Source organism: Canis lupus, chromosome 7 (assembly GCF_011100685.1).
Source record: "Canis lupus familiaris isolate Mischka breed German Shepherd chromosome 7, alternate assembly UU_Cfam_GSD_1.0, whole genome shotgun sequence".
Lineage (NCBI taxonomy): Eukaryota > Metazoa > Chordata > Mammalia > Carnivora > Canidae > Canis > Canis lupus.
The window spans coordinates 60,943,609-60,959,625 of NC_049228.1; the positions used below are offsets into that span (position 1 = coordinate 60,943,609).

Genomic DNA, 16,017 nt, shown 5'->3' on the forward strand with positions numbered 1-16,017 from the left:
TTTATTTTGTATGACATTTTAGCATCTCAAAGGCCTTCACATCTGTTATATCGTATGTCTTCAAGATAGTCTATAAATTGCTCATAAATTCTATAAAATTTAAAATGGAGCACAATTGTGCACGATTGAGATGTTTTCACTCAGGTTTTGTTTGGATAATCTGAAATACTCGATCCTAATAAGAGAAAGCAGCATTCTCATGTCTTTGCTCATGCTGTTGGTAATCCCAGAAAGGTCCTTTCTCCCTAGCACATGGATTGTTCAAGGTTCAAATCTAACACAGGTTTTCTCCTCCTAGCATTTTATACTTTACAGCATACCACGTTTACATCCCAGGCTGGCTTGTCCTGCTCTGTGTACCTGCCTCACCTCGAAGTCCCCTTGTACACTCTTGAGAGAAGGGGCTTCTCCTCAGTCCCTTCAGCAGTTAAGTTAGCTGAATCTCTTGGTAAAGGAATTGTTTCCAGGACAGTGGTCAGGATGAGAGTGTCTTAACAAGCAGAAAGTTACATTGTAGATGGACGTTTTGAAGTCAGACACACCGGGTTTGGATTTCCATCCTAATCACAGTCTAGATGGGTGACCTTGGGTGAGTTACTCGAGCTCTCAGGAGTCTGGTTCTTCACCTAAAAAGATGATAATGAAACATTCTTCACAGGTTTGTTAGAAAGTATCAATGAGAGGCACCGGGGTGGCTCAGTCGGTTAAGCGCCTGCCATCTCAGGTCATGATCCACGGGTCCTGGGATTGAGACCTGAGTTCAGCTCACTGTTCAATGGGGAGTCTGCTTCTCCCCCTGCCCCTCCCCCTACTCATGCTCTCTCTCTCTCTCTCTCTCTCTCTCTCTCCCCCTCTCTCTCTCTCTCTCAAATAAATAAATAAAATCTTTAATGAAAGAAAGAAAGAAAGAAAGAAAGAAAGAAAGAAAGAAAGAAAGAAAAAAGAAAAAAAAAGAAAAAAGAAAAGAAAAAAAAGAAAAGAAAAGAAAAGAAAAGAAAGCAGATCCCTGGGTGGCTCAGTGGTTTAGCACCTGCCTTCAGCCCAGGGTGTGATCCTGGAGTACTAGGATCAAGTCCCATATCAGGCTCCCTGCATGGAGCCTGCTTCTCCCTCTGCCTATGTCTCTGCTTCTCTCTGTGTGTCTCTCATGAATAAATAAATAAACCCTTTAAAAAAATAAAAATAAGAAAAAAGAAAGTATTAGTGAAAAGACACTTCTCAAGAGGCTGGTATAGTACCTGGTACCTCAAAGGTCTGAATGCCAGTGACTTTTTTTCCCTTGGTCTTGGTCTCGTGGGTAACTATTATCATCCCTCACGTCTGGGCCCTCCACATTCATCTGTCTAGTCCGTTACTCTTTAACTCCGGGCCTTGTGGCTTGGACTTGACTCACTTTCCTGGGTGGCTGCCAAAGAGCTAAGCTTTAAAGTTACTCTAACCTGCTTGGAATCCAAACCTGTCTCTGAGTCTTAGTAGATTTGGGATAAGGGACTTAGTTACTTGGTTTATTTGAGATTCAGTATCTCAACTTGTACAAAGGAATAATAAAACTTAATAAGTGCTGATCGGAGGATTAAATGCACAAATACATGTAAAGCACCTCCACCAATGCCAGTACGTGGTAAGTATTCAAATGTTGAGTAAATTGAAACTACTATAGAGATATTCCAAATGGCACTTAAGCTGGTTTTAGATAAAAAGGTGAAGCCTGAACTCTGAAGAGTCCCAGAAAATCTACACTCCCTGTAAATATCAACATTAAATTGGAGAATTTTATATCATCAGAATTTGGTGGTTTGAAAACTACAAAGTATCCAAACCTAAAATTTTGACGCATTTCCACATTATAGTCAGCTTCTTTCTTTCTGTCTCACTTTAGCATCTGGCTGATGTTAAAGCTGAAAATAGTTCCGAGGGCCCGGCCTGTGCCAAGAGCATCCTTCACAAGTTTGACTCTACCTATCTGAAAGTGGACAAGCTATTTTTCTAGGATATTCCCATTGGGCTGTATTGGAGAGGAAACCACTCCTCCTTGCCGTGTGCCATGGGGCCAGAGACTGGCAAATTTCTTCTGTGAAAAGCCTAATTGTAAGGCTTTGTAGACTATATGTAGTTTGTGCGGCATATTCTTCATTCCTATTGTTGTTTTAAATAATCCTTTACAGATGTAAAAGCCGTTCTTTGAGAAAAATAGGATATGGGTCCCAAGAGGCTCACAGACCATAGTTTGCCAACTCCAGACCCCTGAAGGGAGGGAGGAATAGAGATTGGCTTTGAAACCTTGGTGAACTCAAGCCCTACTTTAAAGAAAAGGAAAACACATCTGTGTCTTTTTCTTTTTTTTTTTAATATTAAAGACATTGTAGGAAAAGAAAAGGTCTTCCTTGACCTGCCTGGGGTCCCTGGCTGGATCTGAAAATTAAACTAACAAAGACAGATGAACAGGGGAAAAACATACACATCTTATTAAACTTTTACATGTCCATGGGAGCCTCACAAGAGAATGAAGACCCAAAGAAGTGTCCACAGTGGGAAGCTTTTATGCCTTTTAGACAAAGAAATAAGAAATTTCTAAGAATTGTCAAGACCAAAGGTTTGGGCAAGAACTAGTAAATGGTGGAGAAGTAATTAGGGATGTAAAGGTTAGTTTAACAAGGTTTGTTGGTACAGATTTTGTGGCCCCTAAGTCCCTGTCTCAGATGTTAAGGATGTGTTTTCTTCTCCCACTACAAGGAGGGGACCTTTCACATGGGAGTTTTATGACCTGTTTCAAGGAAGAAGGGCAAGGGTGAGGGGAGTTAGAGTGGCTTTCATCCTCTGCTGTTTGTTTTTAATTCCTTCAGCTTGAGATACCTAATACGCTAGGACACTCCAAGTTACGGTAGTAGGTTCCCAACTCCACATTAAGTTAGTACCTTTGTTTCTATGGTACAACTCCATCTTCTAGGCATTTTAGTCATTTTATAGTGGGGCCTCATCTCACTGCTGTTTTCCATTGGAAACTGATGAGAAACATAGGAAAGCAGATGGAGCACAGACTGTAGAAATGAAAAGCACAGAAGAAAGAGCTGTGTGAAAGAAATATTTAATCATAACATGAAAAACTCATGGTGGCAACTTTTCCATTATGTTAAATTTCACTCATTTCTATGCATTCTGGGTATGTGTTTAAAAACAAAGGTTGTAATTTCCATCTTTATGCCCATCTACCATGGGTTTTTGATTTTGTCTTTTGCAGGATTATGACTTGAGCCAGCTCCAGCAGCCTGATACCGTGGAACCTGATGCCATCAAGCCTGTAGGAATCCGACGATTGGATGAGAGACCCATCCACGCCGAACCCCAGTACCCGGTCCGATCTGCAGCCCCGCACCCTGGGGACATCGGGGACTTCATTAATGAGGTGAAAAGACTAGCTCCCTCTCTTTATAAGGATGTTTACTTTATGCTAATGGTTTGCTGTACATAGACCACAAATTGCTTGGAATACAGTGATATCATTGGTGAAAACACCCTTGATTTTCTTGAGCTTATTTTCATGTTAAAGCTAATGTGGCTCTAATAGCAGAGAACAGATATAATTGGTTTGATGGGCCAAAAAACAGATCTATCAATTAATTAATATTCTGTATTTGTAAATGACATTCATATACATTATCGGTATTAGTCACACTATCTCCAAAAGGCTTTTTTCCCCAGATTACAAGTAATAAATAGACTAACAATATTATAGTGCATTCTGATTTCATTTATTAGCACTGATGAATGTAATAATAGTTCATTTTCATTTTCCTCACACTGAATACTTTGAATCCCACAAATGTTGAGAATTCAGTGCCTGCCCACCGACTAGAGAGTTCCATCAATTGAGATTAGTAGGAAGAGGAGCTAAATTAAATATTATGTAAGTGATTTAAATACTTGTCTAGTTGAGGAGTTTTAAGAGCTTCTGTAAGAGGCAGCTAATTCTCTGTTGAATATAACAGATATGATTTCCACTGTCAAAATTATTATGGCATTCTTTTATTTCATTACTGACCACGAGTTCTGCTACATTTAATACTTACATTTTGAAGTAAAACGGTTTGTGCTGTTTCTTTTGATCATTCCTATAGTTTTACTGCAATCCTCCTTTTGAATTTTTAGTGTTAAGCATAAGACAGCAATACATACTGATGTCGATTGTGACTATATGGCAGGACTCGCATTCTCTGGCCATGTCCTACCACTCAGTGTCTCTAAGATCAGAATAGGTTTCAATGCATTACAAGGTGGGATACTTCTTTCTACATCACCTTCCATCATATGCTGATAAGAGTCTAATTTCCTGGGGTTCCTTGGAGTCATATATTCTATATACATAATCAATCTACTTTAGGTTTTTTTTTTTGTTTTTTTTTATAATAAATTTATTTTTATTGGTGTTCAATTTACCAACATACAGAATAACACCCTGCTCATCCCGTCAAGTGCCCCCCTCAGTGCCCGTCATCCAATCACCCCCACCCCCCGCCCTCCTCCCCTTCCACCACCCCTAGTTCATTTCCCAGAGTTAGGAGTCTTTATGTTCTGTCTCCCTTTCTGATATTTCCCACACATTTCTTCTCCCTTCCCTTATATTCCCTTTCACTATTATTTATATTCCCCAAATGAATGAGAACATAATAATGTTTGTCCTTCTCCGATTGACTTACTCCACTCAGCATAATACCCTCCAGTTCCATCCACGTCGAAGCAAATGGTGGGTATTTGTCGTTTCTAATGGCTGAGTGATATTCCATTGTATACATAGACCACATCTTCTTTATCCATTCATCTTTCGATGGACACCGAGGCTCCTTCCACAGTTTGGCTATTGTGGACATTGCTGCTATAAACATTGGGGTGCAGGTGTCCCGGCGTTTCATTGCATCTGAATCTCTGGGGTAAATCCCCAACAGTGCAATTGCTGGGTCGTAGGGCAGGTCTATTTTGAACTCTTTGAGGAACCTCCACACAGTTTTTCAGAGTGGCTGCACCAGTTCACATTCCCACCAACAGTGCAGGAGGATTCCCTTTTCTCCGCATCCTCTCCAACATTTGTGGTTTCCTGCCTTGTTAATTTTCCCCATTCTCACTGGTGTGAGGTGGTATCTCATTGTGGTTTTGATTTGTATTTCCCTGATGGCAAGTGATGCAGAGCATTTTCTCATGTGCTTGTTGGCCCTGTCTATGTCTTCCTCTGTGAGATTTCTCTTCATGTCTTTTGCCCATTTCATGATTGGATTGTTTGTTTCTTTGGTGTTGAGTTTAATGAGTTCTTTATAGATCTTGGAAACTAGCCCTTTATCTGATATGTCATTTGCAAATATCTTCTCGAATTCTGTAGGTCGTCTTTGAGTTTTGTTGACTGTATCCTTTGCTGTGCAAAAGCTTCTTATCTTGATGAAGTCCCAATAGTTCATTTTTGCTTTTGTTTCTTTTGCCTTCGTGGATGTATCTTGCAAGAAGTTACTGTGGCTGAGTTCAAAAAGGTGTTGCCTGTGTTCTCCTCTAGGATTTTGATGGAATCTTGTCTCACATTTAGATCTTTCATCCATTTTGAGTTTATCTTTGTGTATGGTGAAAGAGAGTAGTCTAGGTTTTTAGATGCAGTTATAGTTTGTAAAAAAAAAATCTTTTGAAACAAGCTTCAAGTATTTATCTCCCTTTACGATGCTTCATTACTGTCTATTCCTGACATGCATGCTAGTTTCTGAACATACACATTCACTTCTGTTAAACAGGTAATAGGTTAATTTGTTTTAGTCATGATTTGAAAGCAGATGGAAGGCCAAACAACAGAGTGCCATAACTCCTTTATCTACAAAAATATGCCCTGACTTTACCAGTTATATGTATAGTGACCTGGTTAGGGGATTTGCAGGAATTTATATCTATGACTAGATTTTTCTCAATATTTAAGAGTGCCTGATAATTTAACTTCTCATTTCACATTTGTTGTCATGAGAAATTGTTCAGTTATTCTTGTGGTTGTTGGATTTCGAGATATAATGAATCATTTGAATGGAGGTGCAGGAGCTGGACTTTCTTAAAGCAAGAATTTTAGCTTCAGTGTAATTCAACAGATACTTAACTGAATGTTCCTGCTTGTTATTCCATTCCATCTACAGCATTATTCTTTTCTCAGTGACAAGGTTGAAGCATTTAATGTCATGTATAAGATTGTAGTCCTAATCTGACTCCTGCCCTCTTCCCCTATGACATTTCCTTCCATTGATGCAGCCCCACTGAACTATTTGCAGTTCCTCAAAAGTATCCAGTTTTGACTGTAATGTAACTGCTGCAAAGCTTCTTAACCATCAGTGAAACACCCACTTAGCCTTCAGATTCACCTCAAACATTGCCTTCTCTGTGAGGCCTTCTTTGATCCCCCTGGGAAAGGTTAACAAGACACTTCCTGCATGATAGCCCTGGCCATGGAAGTGTGACTGTCAATGTTTCTCTCTCCTATGTGAGCATGGACCTTCTCTCCAGCATGGGGACAATTTCTTGTTCATCTTTGAGTAACCTCAGCATCTAGTATGTGATCTAGCTCTCAGATGTTGTTGCCTTAAGGAATCCAAGTACGGTGGCAGGTGTATAGGGCATCATCAAACAATGAGCATCACCCACCTTGCAGTTGATTAGGATTCATCAGGGCCCAAGTCTGGGGCCTTTATTCTACTGGAGCTGATAATAAAGAAAATGAGGATATTGGTTGGTTCTAAGTTGTGGTTTTAGTGTATGCTGTGTGTTTGTGTGTGCACACTCATCTTTTCTACAGAGACTGGATTTTCTTCAGTAGGTAGAGAAGCGTATCTAATTAATAAGATTCAGTTACCCAGCACCTCCAATGCCACAGAAGAAAGAGTTACAGTCACAATTTCCATTTGCAATTTCCTTTTCCTAGAACAGTACTCAGCCTAAAAAGTACACAGCCTAAAAAGTAGCTTGAGACCATAACGAACATGTTTCAATACTTAAACGAAAAACTTGCTGCCAAACGACTGACTTGCAAATTAACTTCTAGAATGCAGTCAGTTCATAATTTGGGAATTGTCTGCATTCGCTAAAAATGGCTCATTTTGAAATGATCTGGAGCTTGGTTTAGGATCATTCATTCAGCAAATAACTATTGAACATCTCCTGTGTGTACATATTTGAACGAGTAATATGTAGAAAGAAAATAGATTAGATCTGGATTCTCTTTGTGTGTACTCCCTGCCATGCTGCAAGCACAGTCTTTGTACCACGTAAACATTCTGGTATCCAAAGCCTACCTTTGCCAGACATGGGAGGCCCATTACATGTAATCCTTTCTTGGCTTTACAGTTTCATTTCAGTGCCCTTCCCCTGCCCCCTACCCCACCCCAAATTTGCATCTTACAGACCAAGGAGAGGGAATCTACTTGTACCTCCTGGGCTCAGCTTGTGATTCCATGTCAGCACCTGTTCCCATGCTATCCTTTCTGCATAGTATCCCCTTCCCTCTTTTTCTAGATGTTTGTTCCTTCATTTTTACCGACCCGAAAAAGGTCAAGCACACAGAGTTTAGAGTAAGCACCATCCAGTGGCATCCCATCGTACCCAGGACTCACCTTCCTTCATAACCCCTATCCCAGGGTTCCCTTCTGCCTTCAGAGGAAGAGGTACACGTCCTGGGGGGCAGTGTGGGGAACATTGCTTTGGCAAGTACATGAATGGACCAAAGCATCACATTTGGAAATGTTTCTCCAGATGAAGAATGTAATTGTAAGATAGCGAAATGTGGACGAGATGGAAGACCAAACATTCACACTACAAATTCCCTACCTTTGTCACAGAAGAAACTAAAATGAGGGTCTAGGGATGAGATGGTCAGGTCTATGGAACAATTCAGGGGATTGAAACTGTCAAAAGGCCTAAATCAGGTAACATTCAAATACACCATATAGATTCTTCCATCTAAGATGCCCATGAAGACTTCCTTAATATCTTTCTATAACTGGACAGATAAAAATAAATACATATAAAGTTTTAAAACAGTTGAGGGCACCTAGAAAGAATTCAAGCATATTTTACAAGTACATGTAAAATGCAAACAGATTTCTTTATCCCCAGGTCTTATTTGATTTAGCACAGTACCGAATGTTCCAAAGGAAGAATAGTATGGTGTAATTATAATTGGAGTGTTTTTGTAATGTAAGGAATAAGTAACCTCATGAGAACATTTTTCTAGTTTGTTTATTTAAATAATCAATGCATGTTGCCTTGAATATCAAAAATATGACATATTGACATATTTCTACCCTGGTAGATAGAGTAAAACAAATCACACATTTTAAATTTCAACTACAGAATTTCATTCTATTTTGAGGTTTTTAAGTATGACCTTCAGAGGGTGAAACGTTGAAACAAATTCATTTAATCTCAGCCTGACTGTAGATATTAGCATACCTCCAATAATTTCACTAATCTTACATATTTTTTTTATCTCAGAAATATAAAAACCAAGGACATATTTCTGTTAAAAGATCAACTTTTGACTGGTATTTAAAAACTTAGGGAAAGTGCTTCTAAAATAACTTGCACAAAACTGCTAACGCTTAGAACTTTTGCCTTTTTTTCTCATATTAAATAAATTTATTTATCCTCTTTAAAATAAAATATCTCTGTCTGCTTCTTACAGTAGTTGGGCATTTGTTTGAGTTCAAATCCAGCTGCCTCACCTAATAGTTCTGTTACCTTGTACAAAGTCAAGGTCTTTGGATTTAACCTCTTGGATTTCCAAGTTTTCGTATGTTTGTATAAAATGAGGATAATAATAAAATCCTCTCTTAAGATATCCGTAAGAACTAAATGAGATAATCCACATAAGTATAGTGCCCATCACATAATAAAATCTCTTAATTATTATCAGTATCATATAGTTATTAGTACAAGTTACTTTCAGAAAGAACACCTAATTGTAAATAAAACAAAATCCTCTCCCTCCAAAAAATTTGCTTTAAGTAAAATGAAGTTCTCAGAAAGGTACCTAGCAATGTTGGCGTTAAGTCGCAGAATTCTGCTATAATATGAATCTGGACTTTTATGTCCACATATATTTTAAACTTAAATCCTAGCTTCTTCTAAAAGGAGCATATATAAATATGAATAAGGTGATGAGGTGAAAACTTCATAAGCCCAAGACAGCAGTACCAAGGCATACCTTCTAAGGTGCCTGCTGGATGTCAGGCACTGTGGTAAACAGCAGGATATGAAATGAATATAAACATCCTTGGCAGAAAAGCATGTCACAATCTAGTGTAACCAAAACATGGCAATAAAAGTAAAAGGGACCATGGGAATAACCCACAGTCATGATTGGGGGGAAAATTCTTGCAGTGGAAGTGACATGTTTAATGGGCTTTAAATGATGGATGGATGGATGGATATCAGTCAAATGAAAAATTATGAATGGGGAAGTTTCAAACAAAGGAAATCACATTTTAGCAGGAACAGAATGTGCAAATAACATAGGGTACACAAAAACATGACATTTTTAGATTTGGGGGGATTTTGGTGAATAATTTAGCTGTGGTTACTGGAGTTGAGAACAGCTAAGATGGAAAAGGTGCATGAACATGTTGTCCACATTCACTGAATGCTCTGCTAAAGAGTTTTAACTTAATCCTGTAGTTACCCAAACGTCAGGCATTTGAGTAACTCCTAGTTTTTTTCCATGTCCACACACCTCTTCTATTCACTTAAACTTTTACTTTTTTTAAGATTTTATTTATTTATTTATTTGGGAGAAAGAGCACATGTGCACAAGTGGCAGGGAGAGGCAGAGAGAGAGAGAAGCAGACTTTTCACTGAGCAGAGAGCCCAATGTGGGGCTCAATCCCAGGCCCCCGTGATCATGACCTGAGCTGAAGGCAGCACTGAACCAGCTGAGCCACCCAGGCACCCTCACTTAAACCTTTAATCAATTTTTAATTTAATTTTTTAATAAAGGTAATTTTCTTAAAGTGCTCATGCACCAATAAAAATCATCTTGCACACCCCCAGTGGAACCCCTCCCTTATTTGGGGAACATTGCAAAAGGTGACGGAGAGCAATGACGGAGAGTTTTACTTGGGTGAGCAACTTCAAATAATGTCTGAGAGAAGAACCACTAGTAGTTTGTAGGAAAGAAGCAGGAATAGTACCGGTGACCAGGAGACCAGTTAGAGAGGCTTTTGCTGTGGTCCAGGCAGGATATAAAGAGGGCCTGAACTGACGCAAGTGGCATTGAGCTAAGAGAAGACAGACTGTAAGGGAATCAATAGGCCCTCTTTCCTCTTATATCCCTCATGTGTTCCCTCACTGAAGAATGTGGGTTTTTATAGCTCCTATAAAAGCATATCTTTATCCATAAAGCATAGGATCAGAAGTCTATAAATACAAGCTCAGCAAGAATTCAGCCAGGGCCACAGGCTTTTTCATTTTACAGACACCTCAAACTATAGAAAATAGTTCAGATTCATCCAGAGTTCAAGATCTACCCCTCCAGGAACGGCGAAACGGGCACATACTCTTCTAGATGTAGTCAAACTCAGGTGGAAAAAGAGAAACACATGCAGTCAGTTTGTGGATTTGACAACAGTACATTACACTTCATGTGAAATGGTGTCCACACCTAAGAATAAAGGAATCCCATAAGGGAGGAGCAGATGGGTACGTGGCCCACCGGATTTCTTCCGCATATTCACTCTGGTTGTGTGCCTGTCATTTTCAGTCTCCTAGAACTTGACTGTGATCTTTTTAGAATTACCAAAATAGTACCCAGAATTTATATAATACCTCTTCCATAAGAGTCATCTTTTATTCTCAGATAAAAATCGGTGCTATTCCGAGTGGAGGGGACTTAGGATACTTAACTTTCAGCCTAGAAAGGTGACTTGCGTAAGAATTCTTGAAAAGTTCAGGGACTTTTTTTTTTGATCTTTTATAATCATTAAAACCTGAGACAGTGTGCAGTGTTCTGGTATAGCAGAGTGATCTCTAATGGACTGCATGTCCTTAACCTCCAGAGGCAGGGAGAGGGAAGGGAGGGAAGCAACAAATTCAAAAATGACCAGGAAAGGGACACCTGGGTGGCTCAGCAGTTGAGCAGCTGCCTTCAGCTCAGGTCATGATCCCTGGGTCCTGGAATCAAGTCCCGTGTCAGATTTCCCACAGGGAGCCTGCTTCTCCCTCTGCCTATGTCTCTGCCTCTCTCTGTGTGTCTCTCATGAATAAATAAATAAAATCTTTTTTAAAAATGACAAGGATGATCCAAAAACCAGGGCAGGAACTAAAAGCAATATAGAAGAAATGGATATATTTTAGAATCTCCATCATGAGTACTGAACTAGATTACCAGTAGTGTTATGCTTATTCTAAGGCCTTGAATTAGGTGGCTTAAGCATGCAATGAAGGGCCTGAAGCCCTTTTACACATCAGTAAAGACCAGAGAGCTTCCCTTGTTCATCCCTATGTCAGAGTAAACACAGGCCATTGCTTCCTCTCCACTGAATCCAGACACACTCGACGCCCTGCCATGAATCTTTAGAACTAATTTGTCTTAACTTTTTCATATTTCCAGTTCGGTGCTGACCCAATAAAGACTGGGCAGGGCTCTGCATGTATGTCTATTTAAATTTTGAATTATGATACAAGCAGATGACCTGAACATCGTGACCTTGGCCGTTGTCTCTGTTCTTTGCATAGAAAACAGTCTTACTTAAGGTCATACTGAAAACTTAATACAAGTGCGCCCTGCTTTTCAAACATTTGCTTTCGCCACTTCCTTTCTGTGGAAGGCCGACATCAGTACCTGTTTTCACTAACCGAAAGAAATCCAAAGAGGAGTTTCGCTTTTATGAAAAACGGTGAAAAGTGAAACATAGAGTACAGCGTTGTTTTGTAGGGGGCTGTTAGAGAGGCAGCATGCACCCCAGTTAGCGAGAGCACCCCTCCCCACCCAGCTCCTTCCCCGGAACTACCCTCAGCTCCATGGCTTGGAACTGTCTGCAAGCATCTCTGCTGCATCTCCATTTATCGTGTGCATCTGTCAGCAACATGTGTCCTAAGGCACCGGGAGAGGCTAAGAGGCATTATTTTTTAGGTCTGGAAATGCTCAGAAAATGTCCTATACAATTGAATGGTGATTGGTTCTTTGCATTCTGCTGTTTCAGCTTTTGGAAGGTTTCATCTTCATCATTGCTGCACTTTCGGATAGCCCGGGAAACCTGCATTTATCTTCAGATACCTATTCTCCTTATCGAGATTTTCTTTATTTTCTTGATTTCCCCTCCGATCTTTCTTGGGTCCAGTTCTTGTGAGGACCCAAGTTAGACTGTGCTAAATTAAAGAATCACCAGTTGCTTACATTTGCAGTTGCTAGATTTTGTAGGGAAAAGGCAAAAGGGAGCGTGCTAACATTTGAATATAACCTCCATGAGGACAGGTCCTGGATCTAGCTTCTTCACAGCTGTGTCCCCACCACCACCAAGCAGAATACATAATAATATACATACTCAATCAATATGTCTTGAATTGAGTAAACAAACACAAACAAAAAGAATGAAGGTGCATTGTTTGACTTTTACCGGCTAAGGCTACAGTAACAGACAACTCCCAGGTATTGTTGGCTTATAATAACAAAGGTTTACGTCTTGTCCGAATTCTGTGTTCACTGTGGGCCAGCAGTGGCTGGGTCCTCATGTCTTCTGTCTTTCAGGATCCAAGCAGGAGAAAAACTCTCAGGTGGGGCAGGCCATTCTTCTGGGAGAGGGGGCCAGAAGGACCTGGTGGAAACCCATCAGACAGAGGTCTTACAGAGTCTGCTCTACATTGCCGCTTACGTTGTGTTGGCCAAAGCCAGCCCGTAGCCAAGTCTGACAGTGGGTTTAGGGAGTAAACTTTGGCTGCAGAGAGGTACTTGTGGTAGTGTGGGCATGTGATCCACCTACAAGGAAAGGATAATGAATCATTGAGGACAGTAACATGGTCTACCACAGAAAGGAATTACGACTTCTGAGAAATTGTAATTTGTGATTTTTCAGTCTTAGCAAAATTGCCTGGTAGCTTATTCTATAAATATGATAAATAAAATCCTTTCTAAAATTATTTATGTTTTGTACATTGAAATCATTTTCTGAAGACGTGCCTGATTTTATTTTACACTGGCTTTTCTGGGTTATACACGTAGTGCAACCACACATGAGGAAATGTGGTGTTTAATTAAAAGGTTAGGATGGTTGGTAAGAGAGACTTTTTGGGATGGTTTGAAAACTGGTAGTGTGTGCTTTTCTCTCGTTTTCGATGGAAGTCAAGCTGCTGCCATTTTGTTTCATAAAATATTATGTCTTCACATTTACTTTTCTTTTTCAAGCTCCAAAGCAAAAAAAAAAAAAAAAAAAAAAAAAAGGTTCACCTTTATGCAGATGCGTTGCCAGACTTCAAGATCTTTCTTCCTCAGCTTCAAGTAGCTGGCCATTCATGTCTACCACCTGTCAAGCACATTTCTCCAATTAAATCTCCTCCCATTGTATGTCTTGGCCTCACTGAGCTAGGCTCCTTAGGGTTCTTTCCTGCAGAAGAAAGGCATGGTAGTTTTTGTCTAACTTTCAAACATGGTGATAACCCCAGTTTCTGTAGGTTGAAAATGTTGTGGTCTGCAGGTGGAAATGAATAAACAAGTGTTTGATCCCATGGAACCCCTAGGATCTGCCTGTGGTTTGCAAATTATAACCCTCTCTACATTCTTTCTTTGTCTTTCCAAATTGTAGGGCCTTAAAGCTGCTGACAATGATCCCACAGCTCCACCATATGACTCCCTCTTAGTCTTTGACTACGAAGGCAGTGGCTCTACCGCTGGGTCTTTGAGCTCCCTTAATTCTTCAAGTAGTGGTGGCGAGCAGGACTATGACTACCTGAACGACTGGGGGCCACGGTTCAAGAAACTTGCTGACATGTATGGTGGAGGTGATGACTGAACTTCAGGGTGAACTTGGTTTTTTGGACAAGTACAAACAATTTCAACTGATATTCCCAAAAAGCATTCAGAAGCTAGGCTTTAACTTTGTAGTCTACTAGCACAGTGCTTGCTGGAGGCTTTGGCATAGGCTGCAAACCAATTTGGGCTCAGAGGGAATATCAGTGATCCAATACTGTTTGGAAAAACACTGAGCTCAGTTACACTTGAATTTTACAGTACAGAAGCACTGGGATTTTATGTGCCTTTTTGTACCTTTTTCAGATTGGAATTAGTTTTATGTTTAAGGCTTTAATGGTACTGATTTCTGAAACGATAAGTAAAAGACAAAATATTTTGTGGTGGGAGCAGTAAGTTAAACCATGATATGCTTCAATACGCTTTTGTTACATTGCATTTGCTTTTATTAAAACACAGAATTAAACAAAAAAACAAAAACTCATGGAGCGATTTTATTACCTTGGGGGATGAGACCATGAGATTGGAAAATGTACATTACTTCTAGTTTTAGACTTTAGTTTTTTTTTTTTTTCACTAAAATCTTAAAACTTACGCAGCTGGTTGCAAATAAAGGGAGTTTTCATATCACCAATTTGTAGCAAAATTGAATTTTTTCATAAACTAGAATGTTAGATACATTTTGGTCTTAATCCATGTACACTTTTTTATTTACTGTATTTTTTCCACTTCACTGTAAAAATGGTATGTGTACATAATGTTTTATTGGCATAGTCTATGGAGAAGTGCAGAAACTTCAGAACATGTGTATGTATTATTTGGACTATGGATTCAGGTTTTTTGCATGTTTATATCTTTCGTTATGGATAAAGTATTTACAAAACAAAGTGACATTTGATTCAATTGTTGAGCTGTAGTTAGAATACTCAATTTTTAATTTTTTAATTTTTTTTATTTTTTATTTTCTTTTTTGTTTGGGGAGGGAGAAAAGTTCTTAGCACAAATGTTTTACATAATTTGTACCAAAAAAAAAAAAAAAAGGAAAGAAAAGAAAGGGGTGGCCTGATACTGGAGGCACTACTAAGTGTGTGTTTTTAAAAAAAAAATGAAAAAAAAACAAGCTTTTAAACGGGAGAGACTTCTGACAGCAGCTTTGCCTCTGTATTGTGTACCAGAATATAAATGATACACCTCTGACCCCAGCGTTCTGAATAAAATGCTAATTTTGGATCTGGTGACTGGTTTGAACTTTTTCTTTTCTACTTGAGCTACTTTACATGTTGTGAAAATCCTAAGTATTGACGTTTTGTTGAGAACAACAGTTTTACAAAAGTATGTATTTGTTCTTGCACTCCTCACCATCGAAACCCTTAGCATGGCAGCCGTGTCCAGTGAGCAACAGAGAGTCACCGCAGATCTAACCATCGCAGAAGAAAAACATCAGGAAGAGATGATGCTGATGGTGGTATATAAATGACGTTTGTAATGTCAGTGAACTTTGTATACTTCTTAATATCACTTATGCTCTCATTCCTTTCTGCTCAAGCTCATGATTACACTGACACTAATGGGCTTTTCCCATTAAAGCATCAGGACATGGAAAACCTTGGTAAAAAGTTATAGGACTGGCCCTGAAAACTGCACTGGGCACCTAGTATCTTGGGGAAATCACTGAAGCCATTTTCTGTATTTAGTGAACTATCCTCTGGTACTTCTGTTTGTTGACTTGACTTTTTTTCTGGCTTCTTTGAGGTATAATTGATAAATAAAATTTATATTTAGATCCACACCACGATGATTTGATATATGTATACATTGTAAAATGATTTCCACTATCAACTTAATTAATCTATCACCTGACATAGTTACCTTTATGTGTGTGTGTGTGTGTGTGTGTATGTGTGTGTGTGTTTGATCAGAACACTTAAGGTCGACTCTTAGCAAATGTTGAGTATACAGAACAATAGTAGCTCTAGATAGAGACTCACACAGAGAACAAACAAAGGAAGTGATCTTACTAAATCTTGTAAAATTATCAATGCATCCTATTATGA

General features: G+C 39.2%; 1 protein-coding gene across 1 annotated transcript in view; it reads left to right on the plus strand.

Moving 5' to 3' along the window:
- Positions 1–15,193, plus strand: part of CDH2 (cadherin 2) — a 213,869-nt gene extending 198,676 nt beyond the window's left edge. Inside the window, 2 exon segments of the mRNA NM_001287156.1 lie at positions 3,239–3,403; positions 13,800–15,193. Coding sequence (NP_001274085.1) covers positions 3,239–3,403; positions 13,800–14,006 — 372 coding nt within the window. The 3' untranslated portion in view covers positions 14,007–15,193.
- Positions 15,194–16,017: the final 824 nt, after the last annotated feature.